This window comes from Leptidea sinapis, chromosome Z (genome assembly GCF_905404315.1).
Source record: "Leptidea sinapis chromosome Z, ilLepSina1.1, whole genome shotgun sequence".
In the NCBI taxonomy this organism is placed as follows: Eukaryota; Metazoa; Arthropoda; class Insecta; order Lepidoptera; family Pieridae; genus Leptidea; species Leptidea sinapis.
Window position 1 is genome coordinate 3,245,751 of NC_066312.1, and position 24,692 is coordinate 3,270,442.

At 34.0% G+C, this 24,692-nt stretch overlaps 1 protein-coding gene across 2 annotated transcripts in view; it reads left to right on the plus strand.

Moving 5' to 3' along the window:
• Positions 1–24,692, plus strand: part of LOC126978875 (triple functional domain protein) — a 187,012-nt gene that overhangs the window by 88,778 nt on the left and 73,542 nt on the right. For both annotated transcript variants that reach the window (XM_050827991.1, XM_050827992.1), the window contains one exon: positions 12,683–12,929. In XM_050827991.1, the coding sequence (XP_050683948.1) occupies positions 12,683–12,929 (247 nt within the window). The remainder of the gene's footprint in view (positions 1–12,682; positions 12,930–24,692) is intronic.

Sequence of the window (24,692 nt, forward strand, 5' to 3'; positions counted from 1 at the left end):
ATAAACATTCAAAACATAATAGATTAACTGAACAACATTTTAATCGAGTATTTATAATGAACTTGAACAAAAAAAAACATAATGGGACATCTAGATTCGAACCGGGGTCTTCCGCTTTCTTTTCTTTTATATATACAAGAATTGCACGTTTAAAGATATAAGATATAACTAACTCTCAGTTAGTAGCATATTTCTAGTTGATTAATTTGTAACATAAAGCTCTTGTGCGACAAGCTATCGGATATTGAGGGCTTGATGCTACTTACGATCACATCTGGCGACGGCTACGAAATGAACCCTCAGTTCAGTTAAAACGTTCCGCGGGATAGATTAACAAGCCGGATATTACCTGACGACACACAAAGGCGTTCGTATACAATAGTGACGTCACAGCCATCCGTGCGTCTCATCCTGGTTCTCAGTATCGGGGGAAACGTCTGATATTAAATGCATTCACCTCTCCTAGCTAATTGAACTTAATGCGAAATTATGAACTCTGTCGCGTAATTGTATTCGTGAGAGCCATGTTGAATAACTGTACGATGAGATTTTGGATATTAATTGTTAAAGTCACGAACAATCGTGTAGTACCTTATTGTGTTGCCTGACACAACTGGCGTTTAAAATATTAAAAAAGTAACGATTAGATGTTCTGCCATTACTCGTCACAAATTAAATATATATAACGTTAATGATGTTTTGTATTCAAAACATGCTGAGAAAAATTACCCCTATATATGTTTAATACAATATTTTGTCATGTCATTCTGACTCTTGTTTGACATTGTTGAAAAATGGTTGAAGAAGATGACGGAATTATTAAAAAAAAAATATTTTGCAACCTTAGATCAATGATTGGTTTCCGCTACGCTCCAACTGATACCGCAGGCTTTGTGCGGCAAGTAATACTACGCCCAATTCAGTTCTCGAGCCAGTCTCGAACCATGTGTGACGTTGACGTGTCACATGTTCTGTTAAACTTAACTAATAATTGAAACTATAATGCCGGGTTGCCTGGTAAAACTTTGTAAATATAAATACTACAAGAAATAAGAAAGACACTGGGATCACATATCACCAGTAAGTATTTTGTATTTTATTAATTTTAATGTAAAATAGCACGAAGCGTATGACACGAAAGATGTCATGAGTGGCAAGATGCTACGCACACAAGCATCTTATAGTTGCCGTGATAAAAAAGCTATTGTTCTTAGGTAGTGCGGTATCTAGTTGGATCTCAGCGGCCAATCCTTAATCTTAGTTTGTAAGATATTAAACTATGTTATCTAGCCTTTTAGCACAACTCCTTACGAGGTGACATTCTTAAAAAAGCCACGAAAGTTTAAGCATCACATATATATAACAAATGTAATAAAAACGGCCATTTCTCAATATTAGAGTATATTTTCTAAAAGATGGTACCGAAGTAATATTTGGAAGACCTATTACTTATTCTATGATTATTTTGTTCGGTCAAATGTTTCATCGATCGTTTATTGAAATGCGTAAAAAAAGATTATTCTATTACTAATCTCGAGTCGCCAATTTAGGATTGTGGCAGTATACAAATCGGACGCGCCGCTGTCATATTAAAATGGCGACTCTTTCGATCTTTTTAATTAGTAAGATAAGATATCCTGAGATTCATATCCAAAAGCAATAATGCATGTTACTTTGTGACTTACCAGATTTAATTCTATAATATTTCTTTCTTATGTGTAAATTGAAGTAAATTTTTCTTCAATGCCAATGTTATGTATCGACATATATTTCTAAAATAATTTTTCATTTAGGTGTAAGATACTGCACTTAAACTAAAATAACTTTAATCCAGCTTTAATTTACTCTCCATTACAATTTTACGAAACAAAGAGAATTAATCAAAGTAAACCGCCACTATACAGAGATATGTGTGTGTAATTAAAATTCGACAGGACGCTACGGTATCAGCTACAACCCATCTATAAAAGTGGAGTGAGACGTCATTGGTTCGCCGCTATTGGACAATTTAATCTAGGAATTTATTTCATTACATTCAGAATACTTAAGCGGAGCTCAGATTAATATTGTGTTTCAGTTAAATGTTATTATAATGGTTGTCGTACTAAGTAATACTTTAATTAAGAATAACGTAGACGCCAAACAAATATTGAAGTTCAAAGTGTTTAAAAATTTGTTTAGGCTCGTTGAGTACTTTATTTTGTGCTTGTGTTGTAAACAAATATACAAATACAAATCTTTACTCCTTAAAAAATCTTCAGTTGAATTTAGATTCAACTCTAGCCTAATCCATAAATGAAATTCCAATGTCCCTTTAAAAGTAGCACTATAGGGACATAGCCAATCGCTGGCCCAGGAATTTTCGGCGTGTTTTATGTTATCATACGCAAGCAATTGGTTCAGGAGACGATTGGATTTTCATTTAACAAAAGCGCCCCAGCTAAACTGAAGCTTATTCAAGCTGTAAGCGTATCCTAATGTTTCTAACAAAAGTTTCTTACAAAATAAAAATAATATTATACGGGACTACTAGATATAGAGTTGCAGGGAACTTCCTTTCTCAATACATTTTCAGAGTGTTAGTAAGAACTGCTACATTTTATAAGCAGCTTAGCGCGGCTGGCCATTTTACAACCTTATACTTTGTGTCTCCTGTACCTGCATTAAGGAATATTTTCCCGCATCTTTCAAGTCCATTTTCACCGAACACGACTTATCCAGAAAATCTGTCCAAACAGGAGGTTCTCAATTTTTTCGTATTCTTTTTTGGTTGTTTGTTGCCACATATCTACCTACCCTATTATGGAGCAAATTGAAAATAATCTCCAAATTTGCTCCATTGTAAAAGAAATATTGTCTGTAGGTACCCCTGAATTTTATGTTGATCGAATGATAAGGCTTGAAAGACAGTTCAACTTAAAAGAAACGAGCTTCACCTTCTTATTTAGACTTACAATTTACATTGCTAAGCTGCATAATAAGATGTTGTATCCTACTATATCACAACATGTTTAATTTAACAGTAAAAAATAAGAATTTCCAATAATTTAATTAATATGGTAATGAATCCGTCGCTGAAACACTCTCCTGTATGTCGGCTCAATACGACAGGTGAAGGGCGTATTCGCAAACAATACTTGTCTCGTTCCGATAGAGGTTCGTAGTTGCATTAAATTTCATTCATATAATACTTTAATTCAATCGGATTTCTAAAGTAATACACATCCTATAAACCTTAAATATTATTACGGATTTAAAAATAAATTCGTCATGATCTTTCATGATATATTCGTAATAATGTTTTAGAAAGACGATTTGTTAGCCGATCAGTATGTCTATACAAAAGGAAGTATTTCAAGACTGTCTTAGTAGCTTGGGAGTTATCATAAATAAAGCATTAGCATGGTGCCTAAGAAGTATAACTTCCGAATGAAATACATTTCACAAGGCTGTATTCGTTAGTTCAACAATATTCCACCAGTAATATGAATTAGGTAGGGTATTTGTCTGTTCATTAAACATTAATTTCAGTCTAGCACCTGTACATTTCGCTTTAGCTTCTATCGGCTTATCAAAGACTTGCGCTGTTTGTAGGGTGTTAGCAAATTACCTAATGCAGTTTAGCTGAGTTCAATTAGAGAAATCGAAGTGCTTTGCAAATCTTATTTAGGCAAATATAGAGGGTTGTTATTTTTTTTCTCAACTGCTTCTTCGTGTTCTTCCATTAATTATATCTACAACCTTTCCGGCTTTACGTGATGCTATATTACTAGTATATATACATAAGGAATTTCTCTCACATTAGCTACTTGTTGAAAAAAGATTAATTGTGTTCGTTATATTATATCGATTGCCAATTCGATTCCCGCCCGCCACGATTCAATGTACTTTTAGTTTTCTTTATAGCTGTACTTTTATTCGACGTACTTTTGGTGAAGAATAACATTGTGAGTAAGCCTATTATACAATATACCTGCGATGAAATCAAAGGTTATGTGTGTATAAGTTAACTAAATCGAACTGGGCTTAAAAGGGCTTCAAACGCCAGGGCGTTTTACATGCAAAATATTCCAGTTGCGGATAATAAATAGACTGCGAATGACTTACAATCTGCCTTACCTATGTTAGTTATATTTAGATACAACTCTCTTCACGACCCCTCTATTTGTGCTTATCTAGATCGATCCCGATTTTTATTGGAGGACTTACGAAGATAATGGCTTAGAGATAAAATTGGATCTGATGATGGAATCGATGAGTAAATGAGCGAATTTTTCAAAATTTATAGGCATATATATATATATTCTAGGATCCCACTGCTCAATTCTGCAGCTGCTCTTTATTTTGATAAAAGTAATTTGAATCTAGTATCGTCTATTGAAATCATGGCAACCTCTGCTTATTGTATTCAGAGTTACAATCATAAAATACATCAGCTACTATGGGGGCTATGTCAGATGGAGGGGCAACCGACAGCTCCTTATCAATTGCTTCAAGTTGAGACTGCATAACTTTATGATTTTCTGTATTGGTTACTTTATTCAGTAATTTGTCAGTAAAACTAGAATTGTATGTTATCCTTCGTTACTATTGAATAATATACAGTAAAATATAGGTGAAAGATTTACTATGTTAAATTTTACACTTTATTATATTAAAATTATATTTTATTTTAAACTTTATTCCATTTGTAATAAAATTTCAATGTTTGCGGATGTCTTAATCATCATCAGACGGAAGACGTATAAGACGGACAAAGCCCTCCCCCAAAGATATCCAAGACGATCGGTCCTGCGCTGCCCTCATCCCATGTGTTCCGGCGATCTTGACCACATCGTCGTATCGTCTTGTGAGGGGCCTATCAACACTGCGTCTTCTGGTATGTGGTCGTCACTCCAGGAGCTTACTGCCCCACCGGCCATCTGTCCCTCGAACTATGTACCCTGCCCATTGTCACTTCAGGATGTAATAGTAAAACTTTGAAAATAAACATTGAACAAAGTTGAAAAAAAATGTTGCAAACGTACGCTTTTGTCGTATATTTTATGTGGTGTGTTGTGGAGTATCTATTCTCAGCCGCTCTGAACACACGTACCAACCTTTTTCTACCGAGTCCTCTCTTGAGAAGGTCGCGGAATGGGGTAAATTGAACCTTGTCCAATTTAACCCACAGAAGACTTAAGTTTGCACATTTACCACTAAATAAAAACCCATTCGTCATATCACCGCTCTTCGATAACATCTCCCTTAAAGCCCTGTGTGATGTGCGGTTTTTATGGAACTTTCTATCACGTATAACAAACCTGTGGAATTAGCTGCCTTGTGCGGTGTTTCCGGAACCTCGGATAGGATGTCCATATTGTTGAAATCATAATTAAGCGCGGTGGCCAAAATAATAGTTATATTAATAATAGCTGGCAACGGCTCCTTTATCGTCTCGCTTTTTCGTTTCATCGAGTTTGAAATCGACGGTTCTAAAGAAGTTTCGCTTTAAAAATGTTTAGCTCTTAATATTTCAATAATTTGGCAATAGCGCAAGCCACTAACGTACATGTGCTGATTCAAAACGGGTGGTTTCGCAGACAATAATATTCCTTGCAATTTGGTAAACACAATTCAAAACCGAAAGATAAAGTATTATACTTTGGTATATATCAAAAAGCTTGTAGATACGCATTTCTACATTGTGTTGTTCCGTGTCATCATAATATATAATTTAATTTAGATTCCCCTTTCATTGCTTTTAACTTGTACTCCACACTAAATATGCCGCACTAATAGCTACGCGAAGTTCCATTCGCATCCATATTTTAATCGAGGCGTGAGATGCAGTTTGTTGTAGACATACGTTTGTTGTAGAGGCGCATTGGTATAGATGATAAGCTGCGTGCGTCTTTTGGTATATAGCGAACTGAAATTTGAACCGCAAAATAAACATCAAAGCGGAGTGGCTTAGACATGCTCGTAGCTTATGCCAATTCTTATATTTGACTTAAATACACTGTATGTTGAAATATCTATCAATCTATATTGAGCCTCTAAAAAAGGCGCTTATAGCAAATCTAGGGAAACAGGTAATAAATAAAACATTATCATTTTATATTTACTGATACATTCTGTAGGAAATTCCTCGGCTGAAGTTAATTTATCGTGAAATGTTAGGTCGTTCGCAAACGGTATATTTATTTCACGGCGTCGTTTAATTAAGTGGAATCGCTGCGAAACCGTCGCGACATTAACATTGAGCAGAGATGGATTAAGCGCGTCCTTCGGCAAGAAGTTCAGTAGAACGAATTCGATAAGATAGCTCGATACTGAGGCTGCGTAGTGTGTGGGCACGAGCGAGCGCGGAGCGGCTCGCGGCCGGCTGGCGGCAGCGGAGTGCGGACACTCGGCAGTGGAGGAAGCGCCGCGCGCCGCTACGGACGAGGCGGGCCGCTACCGCCCGCGATGAACACCACCCCCCCTCTCACGCCCGTCAACAAACAAAACAAGAGCCGCCGCAAAATATCGCTGCCATGGTTCCGACAGAGCTCCTTCGGTGCGCCCCATGCGGCCCTATCCCGCCAGCACACCATCGACACACCGGGCTCCTTCCAGGCGCGCCTTCTTAAGGGTGCTCGCCAGCGTCAGGTGACTTGCACCAAACATGCATCAAACGCTGCGCCTCTCGCGCAGCCTGCATTTCACATACGCACTACAACTGCAATAGCACAACTGCACTTTCAATTTTCACCCTTAATAATGAATATCATCTCCATTCATTCCATTCTCTCATCTTTTTCCATTTTATGGCTCGTAAATAAATAAAGATGTACCGTATGAGTGATGGCACCCTTTAGTTTTATGTTATCTTTGCAGCGTTTTTTTTAAATCGATTATATATGTAATCGAAATATAAATACCATACGGGTTTCAAACCTATACGATGAAATCGCTTAAAGGATGACGTGTGTAATGTAAGTGTCACGATTATTTATGAAAAAAAAAAGAATACAACAATACGTAATGCTTCAGAACGCGATTTTAGGATTGTTTACTTTCTAACTACTTATGATTACTTAATAAATGAAAATCCATCAATATTTTACATTTTCCAGCCATACATTTCCTCACCAACTTCGAAAAATTGTAAAACTTATTTTCTAATAAACAAAATAAGAAACAATTTTGGAGTCTGCTAAGAAACGTTTGTATTGATAACAAAATAAATATATGTAGCGATATAACAATTTGTAAACGGTGCGATCGCCGCCTGGCTATTTTATTAACCTATCTACCTACCTAAATAATAATTGAATCCAATTTATCATAATCATCAAAAAAAAAATCACAATTAAGAAAATAAAGTTAAAGTTCAGCTGAGTTTCTTGTCGTTGTTCTCAAGTCTGAGAGACATCTTTTGGAACAGTATAGTAGATAATTAAATTCTTTAAACTGTTGTTAAAACTTCAACGTTGCATAAAAATATTTGAACTTCGATCAATTCAAACTAAAACTTCGCTTCTGCTTGTTACTTGAATTGAGCATGGTCGATGAACTTTCAGGTATTTATGTAATTATTGTTCGGTAGACGGACTTATTCGATTTGCGAGTTGGAAACGAGTTGTGGGTAACGATTTTTTAATGGGTTTATGCATTTCTTATACTATTTAGTATTTGGAATGTACTTTCGCCTTTTCATATGTTCTTGGTCGCGTTCTTAATTTCTGAAGGTCGTGTCTGTAATTCAAGGTTTTCGTAATGTTGGTCACTAAAGCCTTCACCACTTATTAAGGTGCAATAATTTCTATGATGAATATGGATGTTTGTTTCCGAGTCATTTATATTTATATATGTTTAAGTAAGTATACTGTATTAAATATATCGTTGTCTTGTGCCTACGGTACAGGCTATGCCTAGTTTGGGGCTAGATAATTTCTGTGAAAGTGTGTCAATATTATTATTGTTTTCGGTCCTCGGCGTTCCTATTGCGGTCGTAAGTGGTAGGCCAGTGAGTGTCTTGATATGGCCCGACCGGCGGCTAGGTGATCGTCCGCGTGGTCCCTTGCCCTCCACCTTACCTATGACTATCAGTTTGTCTAAATTACCGGGAAAGCGCCGAGCAATGTGGCCAAAATACCCCAAGATCTTTTGATAGCAAATTGTGGACAGCCTAGTGCCAATGCCACGTTCCTCCATTGTAAGCATACACAAGTGACATGTTCTATAAGACAAATGTATTTACCCCGTTAAATAATAATAATAACAACCAAGTGTAATAAGTTGATAGAGGGACAGACTGCCATGTCGGTGACGTCATAGTGCTATTTGCAAAATGATGACTAGTTGCCGACTAATGCATGCTTTAATATGGCAATGTTTCGGCTGTATCCTACCCCGCTGAAGAGTTCTTTAGAGTTGCTGAAGAGTTACCTATACACCAAAAACTTAAATATCATCGTCACTGTTCGTGTGGCGTTCCTCCACAGTGCGATCCTCCAAAACTTTATATTACAACCAATGACATGACATATTCTGTGATGTATTTCTTTTACTCTTTCTCGTCTTACCCATATTACTACATATTATCTACGAGGGAAATAAAAAATATAAAAAGAGTTCAACATGTTCCAAGTATTTTGACAGCGTTTTAAAAAAAAATATATTAAAGTCTTTCAGAAGGTTTGTATATTAATTGTAATTAATCAGCATGATTTTCAGTCAAATAATAAATAATAATACAAATGAAGACAATAACAAGACAAATGAAGACCATGCTTAATTTGATTTTCATTATTTTAGTTCCGTTCGTTCAAACCACGATGGAATTGAGTTGTCATGCAACTTTTCCGACCGTTCGGCTGTTTCATCTCAGTTGTCACAAATAAAGGCCTTGCCTTTTCCGTGGTTTCGTTTAGAATGCTGCTTCAAATATTTGATTTCACCATACGTTGTTGTAACATCATATTTCTCATATTTATTTGTATTAGACCAATACGGCCGTCACTCGTTACTTAGATCTTGATACATTGCTCTAAATCTCCTCGACATCGTTGCAAATTAAAATATTTTATATGCTTTCCGGCCAGCACTATTGTAATAAATAAAAAAAATTATTCACCTCTTATTATTTTAGGTTAATAATAGGCTGAAAATCGATTAATTCAAATTCACAAACTAACACGGAAATTCAAATAAATCATGTTATTATTGGCGTAACATTACGGAAGTTATTAGTTAAACTGTGGTTAAGCTATAGGTTAAATAGTTATTATATAGTTTGCTACATGGAGCAAAATATCAATTTACCATTTCTGTAATCAAAGATCCCTCATTTAGGAGCAGTCACTCACGAACTACTGAACTATCTATAACCGTACCGTGTGATATTTTCCTTTTGTATACATTTTTCTTTGTACTAAAAATTTGAGTCACAGCAAAGTGTGGAACTTAACTCGTTCTTCATAAGTTTAAGAGAAATAGGAGTGAATAACATTGTACAATAGAGATTCTGTTGTATAAATTTCATCTTTATTATTTGGTTTCTCTTAAAACCGTTGAGAGACAAGGCGTGGTTCACAGAGAGCTTGGGATGCTTTGTAAGAATATTACGTTAAGGTTACATCACCTTTCCATAATAAACAACATATAGAACCTGACGTCTCATGAATTTTGAAATTGCAAAATAACCCGATGCTCTATTTTTCTTTTTTGTGGACATCGTCTTATGAGACGAAAAAAATATTATGTTGAAAAGTATGCTTTTCAGCATTATATTTTTTTGTCTGATATATAGCACCGTTATAGTATGAGACTTTACAGTGGGCAGAGTCTAGTGCCCTCTGATCGGGGTTGTATTGCGGTACGCTACGTCATAGGTATTTGAATGCTTTACGGCGTGGATCATTTTCTCATCATAATCGACTAAGGATAATGCGTTTGAAGTAGTACCGTCTGCTCGAGTTGTTACGAAAAAAAAACTTGTTAATTTGTCTGATGTTCTACGATGTTTACCTCTTTTAGTGTAAAATTCAATTTAAACCACATAATATACAACCTTATGTCCACTCTCGAAAGTAAATTCTAAGTAATGGTATACCGATATCATGTTGCAGTCTCCAAACGAACCAACTTCCAAACTTCACTTTATTAGTGTAGATATACTATTTTAATCATCTCAAGACTTAATATCCTAAGTAAGCGTATCTGAACTGCGGTATGGTTTCGCTATAACCGTACCTATACCTTTATAGCAAGCCTTTGAAACTGACGATATTATGCGAAAACGCAAACAGATTCTCGGCATATTGACATCTCATGGGGCAGGGAACAGCAACCCATAGTACGTTATAGGCACACCATATTAATATGGCTTATGAGCAACAATTTGTGTGCGCACTTATCACTGACGTCATTTTCTATTTGTCTTATCTACAACCTAGTAAAGTTGACATCAATCGCACACTTCACGCCACTCGTGATACAGTTACTAAATTAATTAGATAAAAAATCAAAGCAAAAAAAATAATAACACGATACAATATAGCTGTTAACTGTTAGTATAATAGTATATTCACAATTAAATATAGGTAAATTGTGTTTTTTTTTGAAGTTATACTTCTGTAGGCTCGTTTAGAAAAAATGATGAGAGTGAAATTTTAAGATGCGCGCGCATCACAAAAGTAACAGGGTGAAGTTGGTTCCTAAAATTTTCCTGACTTTTGCGACATTTTTTTTTGGTTTCTTCGTCCATTATTAGGACAGGCAAAGGGTTCAAGCCCATACAGCTGTATTCATTATTTAATAACTATTTGTCAAAGCCATCTTTGCAAGATTTTTACAATACTGTTCTTTCTAGAAACGTAGAATAGCACGAAGAATAAATAATTGTTATGATGTTTGCTTTGTTAGGCCAAAGAAGTATAACTTCTTGCGTGCATACATAAGTACATACACACTTCTTTTTTTACAACTTCGTTAATATTCACATCGCTTCCACACCCCTGACCGCAATGTTCTTATATCATGAGTTTCATAAATAAACAGTTAACTGAACAGACTCTGTATAGATTATGATTATGAAAAACTTGTGACATGAATAGGAAATAGAGATTGCTGCCCTTTGATCAGTGGCCTGTGATGAATATTTGATCAAACACCGCAACCGTTCCAAACACTTACCAACATATGAAAATAATGTACAAGGATTCGCCTTTTGTGTGTCAATAAAGTTTCGTAATGAAATCACATTGTTTTTATATAATTAATATTAATTATATCTACATAGTGGTCGACCCAAGGACGAATTAAAATAGAAATAGTCTTGATATTTTTAAAATATTTAATATTATACAAAAATACGTTTACAAAATTAATAATGAAACTTAAACAACGTTGTGTTTATTTTTTTTAGTAATTAATTATTAAGACTAGTAAATGTATTGGAACTAATGAAAATATGACAGATTCTAATTTCTTATCTAAAACACTATTTCCTGCAGGTACTGAGTCACAGGGGTAGATCTAATCTTTATTATAATAACTACCACCAAAATGTACTTAATTAGTGTGACCTAAAATATAAACATTCACAGAGGTATTATTACTTTGTGTCCGGCTTTTCGACACGCTCTCTAATGTGATTATTTGGGAAAATAATATAATGTTAATAGTTTTGTTAGTATTAAAAATACGGTTAATAGTTTTGTTAGTATAAAAAATTGGGTTGCACTCCGGGAGTGTCTATTTATTTATTTATTTAGATTCACCAGTGGTAATTATACATTTATAATTATTATGCTAAAAGCTAAAATTACTAAATGCAAAAAGAAATAATAATAAAAAACAATAAAAGCATTACCTTTTAAGGTGAATACCGTTATTTAGCATACTAAATTATGTGTGAAATAGTTACAGAAAATAAGTCGGCAGAAATGAAAACTTTAACATTACCGTTGTGCATTTTTGAATATTTTGGAATGGTTTGGGAATAATTTCGCACAGATTGCTTTATTTATCAGTATAAAAGGCATTTATGTGGTTAAATGCAATAGTCATGTATTTAATGTATAGCGCTATCGTACACAAAAATGAAAATTTATATTACATAAAATGTTTAAAACTTCAGAACTTGTACAATTATTTTACATTATAAAGTTTACTTCACAAAAAAAAAAAAAATTTTCATCCATAATTTCAACGACTCTTTCACCATTTTCATTACCAGCATAATCATCGCCAATCTCTAAAACTGATATGCTAGGTTTATGGTAGCTGAAGTAAGAAATAAAATTAAAAATTTAAACAAAATAAGTAAGAAAGGAATACAAGTATAACTATCGCCTTAGGGAGAGTTTTCGCTAATGACAAAGCTTAAAAACTAAATAATCAAACAATATAAATATTTCACGGCTGAGATTCGATCCCTCCACAAATATAATTGCGTTCGTCTCCTTGCGGCATAAGATGTTAAGTCTCATTTACCTAGTAATTTCACTAGCTACGGCGGCGCCCTTCAGACCGAAACACAATAATGCTTAAACACATTACTGCTTCACGGAAGAAATAGGCATTATTTATCTAATTATCAATTTTTTTATTGTTATACAATTAAGTAATTTAATAAAGTTCTGTCATGAATATGAATGATGCACACAATGTATGATAAAACATAGTTATTAATTGAAAGGACGTTTGTCAGGGTGGAGTTGAGTTGAGTTGGGTGGTGTCGGAGCACCAGTCCGGTGGCGCTGGGGAGCTGTCCGTCAGCAAAGGTCTGCAGGTGGAGGTGATAGAGGCGTGGCAGGCCCGCCCGGACTGGTGGCTGGTGCGGGTTCCCGGAGAGCCGCCGCAAGAGGGCGCCGTGCCCGCCCACGTGCTCAAGCCACAGCCGCAGCACAAGACATCGCCCTCTCGACAACCGCCTGCTCTAGCGGACGACGCACTAGGTGAGTACCTTCTTACTACCTCTTATCATCACTACATAATATGATCATTTTATGGACAACACTGGTCTTACAACAAATTTGGAATACACACATTCTGATGAAATAACGAAAATAAATGACTGTTGCTACCAACGCAATCCAAAAAGGAATTCAAAATTTATTTCTTGTCTATAATTACCATATCTAAGGTGTGCCAACATCTTATTATACTTAATAAAGTGTATCATTTCCGTGAGCATATCTTCATTTTGTTATACAAGTACAAAATATAACTGTGCAAAATAAAATATCGAATTTCACACCGTGACTACACAGTCAGTCGTGCATTGTACACACACTTTGTGTTCGGATACATTTTATCCCGTATTTTAAAGTTATTTTTACAAAAATAGCAACACAGTAGAATATATTTCGTATAGTGTTCGTGATAATCCAAGGCTTATTGCAAAGTCATCAGTAATTGTTCTGGCGCGGGCTGTCAATGTCAATATTGTCATTTATGTAGTGATCCGAGTTTTAAGAGCAACATTTGAGACGAAATAGTTTCTACAAAGTTTTACTTTTGAAGAAGTTTTAGCCAACGAGCGGACAACCGCAACTTTCAACGAGTACATTTGATAGTTATAGAGATACAGTTAGCTTGTCGTCTGTGATGTTGAACGTTGATATTGTACATATTTCCCTACTCGAATATTCGTAGCGCATCTTGTTAAGTTTTGATATAAGCTGAAAATGATGTTAATCACTTTATTGTCATGAATAAATCATATTACAAAGTAGGGAATAATACCATCGGAAGTCATGTCACTTTGGGAAAGTAAGATTTTTTTTTTAAATATTCTACACTAAGGTTCATTCGGTAAAACGTTTACATGCATTTTGTAATAATTAAAGGAACAGGAAATTTTTTTTTTTCGGATTTTTTTTTTTTAATTTATTCGGAAAGTTAACAATCCATACATAGTGAGTACAGATAATCTAATATTGATGATGTAATATTATCTTTCTTACTATACTGGATAATTTGCGTTACATTAGTTAATAATGATTGAATGATAAATTTTATAAATGCGAAAATAACAATACATACGCTTAATGAATTTACAATATTTATTTATAAATAATATAAATCATCGAAATATGATCAGCAAGGCTGGTATTTTATATAGGTACTCAATATCCGGACGACCGAGCCTTGATAGGATTTTTAAGAATGTACAAAACTTGAACAAAAAAATAACTAATAGGACATCTGGATTCGAACGGGGGTCTTCTGCTTTCCGGATCACCTAATATCCCATCTGAGCTATTACACTGAAATTTACCTTTGTGTTCTAATGTAGTAATTGTAGCTGTTTTTTAAAACACGGATAAAACTACATTTTTTTTTAAATTGTAACCAAGCTAGATCGATTTATCGCCCCCGAAATCCCCTGTATACTAAATTATATGAAAATCGTTGGAGCCGTTTCCAAGCTTCAGATTATATATACATATATACAAGAATTGCTCGTTTAAAGATACAAGATTATATTCTTTTAACATTCGTTCGAATTCCCGCACTCACTAATTAGTTTAAAAGTCATTGAGGCACTTACAACTAACCACGGGACGGGAGCATTGTTTGAAAATCCTTTTGGCTGTAAATACATTAATTTAACACGACTTCATCGAAACTAATACGGGCTGTTATGACCACACAAAGCGTTGATTACACCGTGTCGTAGCCAACCTTTGTCTGTGAGCCGAGTCCTGATTTAATATGAATATGCATCCCATAATCGATGAAACTGAGATGGGAACATGACTGTACCCTGAGGCACACAGATTACATTCATAGCCGGCTGTTGAACAGACAATAAAGCCACCGAACGAAAATATAATTAAAGGTACAAACGCTATTTCATATTTTAATTAAAATAAGATATTTTTAAGCCGATCTCTGTTGTTATAAAGATTTACAGAGTACACGAACGTTGCTACGGCTAGGTGTACTTCAGTTGTTTTCACAGCATCACTATGGTATTTTCCTGTGGGGTCACGCTGCTAACATTAATATAGTGTTTGCTTTTTTGTTTACCTCTTCATGCTACACTTACAGAGAAAATCAAGAAATTTTGCTCTGCAAAAGAGACCTGTTCGTGCTATATATCAGCTTGGTTATAGACAGTCATTCACAGAAAAATTTAAAGAAATTAATATCATGACTGTTCATTGTCAGTTCATTCATGAAAATTTCATATAAATTCACATTATTCATCACCTTTTTGCTCTTAATAGTGATAAATAAATCACACTAGAAATAAGGAATTGCTTATGACTAATTCTAGTAGGCTTCTTAAGATACATAATAGCTTGGGTAAATGTTTAAAATGTATATACATACTTTTATAATAGAGTCCCAGCCACTGTTCAGGCATTAGGTATAAATCAATTTAAATGTTTTATTAAAAAATGGCTCTGTCGTAAATCTTATTACTCCACAGCTGAACGTCTAAGCAATCGCGCAGCCCGAGACTAGATTATGGTTATTTTGTAGCAATAACAATGACAGTACAATATTGTATATTTTATCTATACTAATATTATAAAGCTGCAGTGTTTGTTTGTTTGTTTGAACGCGCTAATCTCTGGTACTACTGGTCCGATTTGAATGATTCTTTCAGTGTTGGGTAGTCCATTTATCGAGGAAGGCTATAGGCTATGTTTTTTTTTCAAAATTAGGGATCCGTAATAAAATTGCTATTTTGTAACACAAGGTGTAAAATCGAAAACCTATTTTTGCGTGCGCTGCAAATACTATTGACAATAGAACAAAATGATGTACAGGCTATAATATAGGCAATATTTTATTACTTATAAAACTATCGCGTGAATTATACTTTATATGGCAAAACAACGTTTGCCGGGTCAGCTAGTTTTATTATAAAGAGCTAAAAAAAATCTGGGAGAGTTTCTTGCGCCATTTCTTTTCTCTCAGAGTGCCATTTCTTACCGCAGCGATGGTAGTTTTTGAACGGACTTCAAAAAGAATTGTATATACATAAATTTTGAGAAAATAAATGCTATTTATGCCTTTTAAAATAACACCTATATGCAAAATTTCACGGTATTAGGTCGGCCCGTTTGGCCGTGAAATTGGAACAAAATTTCGCATTTATAGTAGCAAGGATTTATGTACTAGCTGTTGGCCCGTGTTCAAATCGTATAAGTTGCATGGACTCTGCTAACATTTTCAAGCTTACTATGCACTTTGCTGTTGAAAAACATTTCACGAAATGGAAATGGATATAAAAACTTTTAATATTACACCTTCAAAAGTGCCTTCGTATTTATCTCACAACTTGACAGAAACTTAATTCAATACGTCATTTAATTCGCAGAAATATACAAGATAAAGAGGATGTAAATAATACGTAATAAGAGGTGGGACTGCCTAGGTAGAAATTGAAATTTAGTGTAGTATGAAACGTGCAGTGAGATTTTGACATAAGCTTGAAATATTAATTACAATTGGGCAACGAAGCATAATCCGCCTAAGTTTGAAAGCGAATAGTTGCTTAAAGCGTAGTGGATCTCGGCTATCTCCGTTTTTTACAAGATTATAGCCGTCATCTGTCAATCTATCAATGACTGCACGTTTTATACAATCGAGTGAATCGCTTTTTTTCTTAGGGAGTTTCGATAGGCTGATGCGTGCATTAAAGTGTATGAAAATCCATTTAACTTATGTATTTTTTTTTTTTGACTTTTGAATATTTTAACGCAAAGACTTACATTATATTTTCACAGAGTTGCATTTCTATTTTCTATCTATGTCTTTTAGAGTTGCCGATTATGCCTAGTTTGGGACAAGATAATTTGTGTATGTCTGTAAAAAAGATATTTTAAGAGCTTTACTTCAAAATGCTTTCTTAAATACTTTCTTTTCATATTTTTAAACAACATTTTATTGAATGTTTATCTAAATTTTTCTTTGATATATTGACGGAAATCTTTGAAGTATTTGTTTTTAAACTTCGTTCCGTTGAAGTTTCTCTTTTACCACAGTCTTAAGAAACTCTTCCCTCCCTACAGAGTCATTCAACAAACATGTCTAGACGGGGAATTCATCATTTTCGAGGTTTCGAGGGTGTCAATAAAGAAAATGACTTCTTTTTCGAGTTCCAAAATGACGGATGTGACTTTTTCAATAAATATAATATGGATATCATTTTCGAGGCTTTTGGGAGTGTTAATTACGAATAAGACATCTATTTTGAGATCTAAGATGGCGGATGTGAGTTTTTGAATAAAATCAATATGGGTATCATTTTGTCAAATGACCATCACGAAAACCTCGAAAATATGCGTGTCGCTACAATGACACTACGCATATATATGACACGACTTTACCTTGTTTCTTTAGATTACTCCATCTGACTATATTTTGTTAATCTGTTCTTTCTACGTAGAAATTATACAGTTGAAATTTTATTGTTTAATATAATTTAAAATTGTATATTATATGTTCTTATTCATAACCCTGTCCATAATAATCTGTCTGGCTGTTTGTTCCGCAAATTATAAGGATTCCGTGAAAAATAATAAAAATTATGAAATAGAGAAATTCGATTCAATTGGTAGAGGGCTGAGATTTCGCTCAAAGTCGCGGGTGAATATAGAGGGGCATGGAATTATCGCTAGTCTGCGAAGAAATGAAAATCCATTTCTTTATCCGTCACAAGTGGAGTTCTTTGTTCAGTAATGTTACCCTGAAACATGGCTTTTGAGTACTTACATGTGTTTAATGGATGATTCAGAGCCGAGCGTAATCGCTTATCGAACTCGATAATGATAATGCGTTATTGTTCATATGCCATGGAGTACCTTTACCTTTGTGTTGTGCATAAAGGGTCATAGGACTAAACACACTAGGTGACAGAACTAGCCATAGGTATATTAAGTATATGATTTTAGTTGTTAGGCAATGATATATGATGTTGGAGATGTTTTCTCACTCGCTCGCGTAGTTTGTCTATAAGCGTCTAAAGCCCATAGATCTATACTTCAACCATAGAATATATAAAAGAACAAGTACTTCCAACGACACTTAATAACAATTTAGACAAATTGATATATGAGGTTTTTGAAGTAAAAACTTATTTGAGGCACGCTGACCACTTGCTATTGTGGGCATTGAACGAGACAGACCTGTCACGCTCGTATTGATAATATCATCTCGAGCCGACTAAAGGAAACTTAAGATCTCACTTTTATTATGTATCTTATTCTTAGGCACACACCATAACAGTTTTTTTGTTATGTTTGATTTATTTTTTATTCTTCAATTACAATAACAGCAATGTGCTCTATAACGCGGTACCCTTATTAAGCGTTTTCATATTGCGACGTCAACGGTATAACACGGGCATTCGCCCATTCTATAGCGGGGATTTCCCACATACCTACATATTTCTGTACTGTGAAATTTATAAGGATTTGTACAGTTCATAATTAGCTTCGCGTACCTTTGCACGTGTCTGCAAAGTTGTGTTATTACAAAATTAAATTATTTTAATAAATTTTGTGTATTAAAACCTAAATTAAATAGTTAAGCTAGGCAAGCAACGAAATTACTTATTACGAATTATGATAATTTTTTATTATTATTACGATTTACGAGGTCGTATAAACGCGTTATACAGCTATTTCCCTATAACGCGTTTTGCTGTAACGCGGTAGATTGGTTCCGCGCTTATATACCTGCTAGCTGACTCGGCAAACGTTGTTTTGCCATATAAAGTATAATTCACGCGATAGTTTTATAAGTAATAAAATATTGCCTATATTATAGCCTGTAAATCATTTTGTTCTATTGTCAATAGTTTTTGCAGTGCACGCAAAAATAGGTTTTCGATTTTACACCTTGTGTTACTAAATAGCAATTTTATTACGGATCCCTAATTTTGAAAAAAAAAAAACATACTAAAACTATAGCCTTCCTCGATAAATGGACTACCCAACACTGAAAGAATCATTCAAATCCGGACCAGTAGTACCAGAGATTAGGCATTATATAGGCAATATTTTATTACTTATAAAACTATCGCTTGAATTATACTTTATATGGCAAAACAACGTTTGCCGGGTCAGCTAGTTTTATTATAAAGAGCTAAAAAAAAATCTGGGAGAGTTTCTTGCGCCATTTCTTTTCTCTCAGAGTGCCATTTCTTACCGCAGTGATGGTAGTTTTTGAACGGACTTCAAAAAGAATTGTATATACATAAATTTTGAGAAAATAAATGCTTTTTATGCCTTTTAAAATAACACCTATATGCAAAATTTCACGGTATTAGGTCGGCCCGTTTGGCCGTGAAATTGGAACAAAATTTCGCATTTATAGTAGCAAGGATTTATGTACTAGCTGTTGGCCCGTGTTCAAATCGTATAAGTTGCATGGACTCTGCTAACATTTTCAAGCTTACTATGCACTTTGCTGTTGAAAAACATTTCACGAAATGGAAATGGATATAAAAACTTTTAATATTACACCTTCAAATCCCTAATTTTGAAAAAAAAAACATACTAAAACTATAGCCTTCCTCGATAAATGGACTACCCAACACTGAAAGAATCATTCAAATCCGGAACAGTAGTACCAGAGATTAGCGCGTTCAAACAAACAAACACTGCAGCTTTATAATATTAGTATAGATTCAAAATGACTTCTTTAATAATACTTACTTCTTCGTTAATACTGAACATTATTTAACGCCAGTGTTAATTAAAGTATTTATTTGAATTTTATTATTTATTGTGGTATTTGTTTAAACTTTTTGCACTTTTTCTTATTGTAAATTTGTACTAAATCTCACATCTTGGGCGCAATGTGCTTAATAAAGGGAAGCACAAAGCTTTCTCGTTACGAATTCGCATCAATTTTAGCTCTTTACTTAATAAGCATTCTTTTAGGCAGTAATATTTTAGAGGCAATCAATCATCATTTGCCGAATTGGTGTGGCTCAAATAACAATTTTCCGGTAACATTTGTGTAATATATTGGTCTAATGAATTATTTGTGCGGCTGAGTTATTTCAACTATGTTGACATTTAAATGAGATTTAGTATAAGCGCTGATTTCCAATATGAAAATGAACTATTCTACCTATTTATTGCGTAGCGCTGTATATGATATGATGTACCTACATTTAAATTGAATTAACTATTAGTGTACAATCAAATGATTTATCATCTTTCAAATGTTTACCCGCATAGGCTTTATTTACGCAGATACAATCTGAAGCACTGTAAGTAATACCTATACTAACAAATATGTAATACTAATCAGTTATGCGGTGATGTAAAAATGTGCTGTGTTTATTGCTGTCTCTGTTGCATTTAAACCCTGTAGTAGCATAGTACCATTTCTTTGCGAGGAACCCTTATTTGAAAATGTTACGCTTCATTGGGAACTCGTTATTTTTTTGAAGTGAAACTTCTTTATAATTGTTGTGATTTGAAAGTAGATGAAAGGCCGCTAAATTATGATTGCATCCATATGGATATCGTATACGAGGTTCTCGAGACTCCAGAGAACGAATTTGGGATCATAATTTTTGAAATTCAAGATGGCCGCCGCGCAAAATTATTATTGAGGCTATACGTACGCGTGTTGATTTTAATGATAACCCTAATGCCAAACAACTAAAAGGCATCTTTCGGGTATTGTTGTGCCACATGGAACTAAAATCATGAAACTGTGTGCTAACAAACACGAACACGAAACACTAGAAAACGCTAGTATTTTGATGTGTTCTTCTTTACTACATAATAATATTAAAACAACTGCTCCATCTTCACGGACTGATGATGCAAATGAGAATGAAAGTAACGGTTATATTATAGATAACTTAGAAGAAAAAAAATGAAGGCATAATGTCTAGTTTACTAGATCATCACCAAGCTTATGAATATATATAGCATATAGTTGGAGTATAGCTTATTTTGTGGTGAGATCTCTACGTCACCATTTAAAATGCATGGGATGCACCGACCTTTTAGCTGTGAATAGTAAGTTTAAGTACCACAAATTAGTAAGCTCACGGGATGGAGGTGGAATAATATTGCCTCAAGCGACGTATAAGGTTTGTAAAGTTGCAGAACAATATAATTGTTTACATTAAAATATTAAATAATTTTTAAGCTTGGTGAAAAATAGTAAACCTTACATTTATCCAGATACTCCTGATACTCTATATCCATCTCAATCTCTCGTAGCCTAACGCTGATTAAAAATACTCATTGAAAAGTAATGAAAATGATGAAATTTGAATTGTTTTCAGTTATCCTAATTCTTTTTTTATGTATTTATAAATGTATAGTTTACATGAAGAGATTATTTATTTTTCAATACTTTTCAGTGAATATTTTTAATAAGTATCTTTTCAGAAGTATAACCTATCTACCGTGTGTACCTTGCACACACTTATTTTTTGTATTTTAAATAAAAACAACACAAATCACTCCTTATGCCTTATCTCTGCAAATAAATATTCTATCAAAGTCAGTCCAGTCGTTGTGTTCTTTTCGGTCTTTTTAGATTTTTATTCGTTGTGTACATCCACAGAAAAAAACCTGCAATTTTGATATGAAGACCGTAGAAGCTGTTATAATAATATTTCAAAGTGACAAGTTGTTTTTAAAAGTTATGTTTGACAAATGAAGTACAAAATCAACAGAAAACATGCAAAACATAGTCATTTTTTAATTAAAAACTAGATGAGATATATCTACTTCCATTTATTTTCACAATTCACTTGAGTATGGTAGTTATCGATCAGCTTCTTTCCAGATGTATTTATTAGAAAAATATTGATAATTGAGAGTAAGATCAACAAAATAATTGTTTATTATATTAATGCTTACGTATCTAATTAATTAATTTTTTACTTGTCATAGAAGTATGCTTTTATTTGAGTGTAACCTGTAAGCAATATTAAGAAAAGACTTGCAAAGTAAATCAAAGTCCACCAAGCTTAAATACAACGAGTTGTTATATGAGATCCGGGTTACAAGAAAAATATTAAAATATTGTATCTTCTTTTCAATGATATTTGACAAAGTCCTTGATCACATACTAAAAAATAAGGTGAAGAAAACTTTTCCCTTCTTTCACTTGCTGCTACTTTAACACACACTCTTTAGGTGTTTCGTTGTATAGCTTTTTTTCCGCTAAATTCGTTATTATGTGGACTCGGCCTCAGGATATTAACCCCAGGGACGCCTCGGGTAAAAACCTAATTTTTATGAAAATCTGATTTAAACTAATGTGAAAATAGGAACACTATGTGCAGCTGTCAGCGCTCGATGTTGGTATAATGGAAACCAGACCGTTTCCATTTTAACAAAGAGGACATTGTTCAATGTTCATTAAGCATCAATCAAGTTCGAGCTATGCATATTATGTAGGCATGAAGAGATTGCAATGTCCTCCTAATTGACTACCTTTGTATAATATCATAAATTTAGACGCGGACCGGATGCCAGCGGAGCTGCGTTCTTTAGTTGTCTGCATCATTCTAAAATTCCAGCACAAGACAATAATTGTGAAATGTCAAATAAATTATCTTATACTATATTATTAGATCCAATATAATAATTATTCGTAACGCTCCAACTTGTTTTATTGTAATTCCTTGTTAGTTCTACCAATCTGTCTATTAAAATCTTTTATTTAAAAAGTTTTCATTCATACTGAAATTATGAATACAAGATGTATCATCAACAAATTAAGTTATTCTACGATACAAGGAAGGGTGTGCCAAATCAAGATGCGGTTTTTGTCGAGCACTTTCTAAGACGTCTCAAAAATCTCTAAATCTGAGTGAAGCTGTTTTGTGTTAAAAATAAAAAAATAAAATATTTCGTTAACTATGCCGTCAAGAACTTAAAATTATGTTTACATGAACAAGTAATTATTCGGATAGTGTTAAATATATCAAAAGCCACACAAAGTTCTGAAATATTGAACAAAATATAACGATTGTAATTTTACTGGCCAATGTACAACATGTTCCAGTCTCGGGTTGGCGCGTTCATCGTCAAAGAGAAGCAATAGGTTAGATCTTGTTTGCACCCTCTTTTATTCCTGTTTCTGCGAGTTTTCCACGCATTTACGGGATATGATGACACTGAAGGATTTTTTTACAAAGGAAAATTCAAGCCTTTTAAAATATTTTCAAGGGGAATGGATTTGCTTGAAATATATTTACATCATTTGAACGACCCAGCAGTTGTTTTCGTCGAAGATATTACTAAATCAAATTATATTATCATTTTTCATTTTGGCCTAAAAAGATATTTATGATTATCAAAGATATGTTACTGACCATTTAACACCACTTCGTCAAAGGTGAGGCTTAATGGCTAAATGGCAAAAAACTTAAAGCCATTAAGCATATTTTACAGTTTCAGCATTTAACATGTACATTTTTTTTCATATCTTATTTGTGTTAGAGTAGAGTAGAGAGCAAATGGGCTCTCGTCATTTATACGTATTAAAACTACTTACTAGATCTCGTTCAAACCAATTTTCGGTGGAAGTTTACATGGAAATGTATATCATCTATATTTCTAGTTCTATCATTCTCTTATTTTAGATGTGTGGGGAACCCTCAAAATTTATTGTTTTTTTTTTTTTCAATTTTTGTGTGAAAATGTTAATGCGTTTCACAGACGTTTCATCAGTATACTTCTTATGGTTTTGGAAAAAAGTGGCATACACGGACATACAGACAGACATGGACAAATACGACTATACGGGTTCCGTTTTTTGCCATTTGGCTACGGAATCCTAAAAAGTTGATGACGTTTAACAATTTTTCTCGAGAAAATATCAGCCATTTTTATTAACAACTTGAGAAGGAACACATAATATGGTATTTTGTTCATACATTGTTAATAAGTACAAGTATTTACGCGAGCATTTTCTCAACGAAAGAAATATAATAAAGAGAAATAAACTTACAACCGGAATTGTTATGTGTTACTAACATAAAAATAAAAGTTCTCGATGACAGGATTGACCTGGCTTCGCTTGATCGACTAGCCATCGCTTCCCTAGCATTTGAATATATATTTGGGAAGTCACGCTATCCCGCCACGAGCAATGCAATTTCAGCGAGCATAACAAACTCTATCACGGGAACTTAATCAAATAAAAACCAGACAAGTGCGTCTAATTTGTAGGTATACGAGGGCTGCACTAAAAGTATCGGGAATGGAATATTTCCACTGTTCCTGTCATATTAAAACCTTTTTAATTAAAAACTCCTTGGTTTTTTATATCGAATATTATTTATTTATTCAAAAAAAGTTTCTCGGTCTAGTCACAAGTTCTTTTCAAACTTTTTTAGTCGTTGAGAAAATGGAATTGACTCGAGAAAATGCTAGAGCGATGATTTACTATTACTTTCGAAGTTGTTTAACACAAAAACAGTGAGTTGACCGGATGATTTCTGCATTTGGTGATGAAGCCCCATCCAAAACCACAATTTATCGCTGGTTTGCTGAATTTCAACGTGGACGTGTCAAGCTCAGTGATGATCCCCGTCAAGGTCGTCCAAAAATTGCAGTCACCAAAGAAAACGTTGATGCTATGCGTAAGCTGATTGAGGAAGATCGACATGTGACATACCGCGAAATTCAGGCAACTTTAGACATTGGCATGAGTCAAATTCAAATAATCTTGCATGAACAATTAGGTGTAAAAAAGTTGTTTTC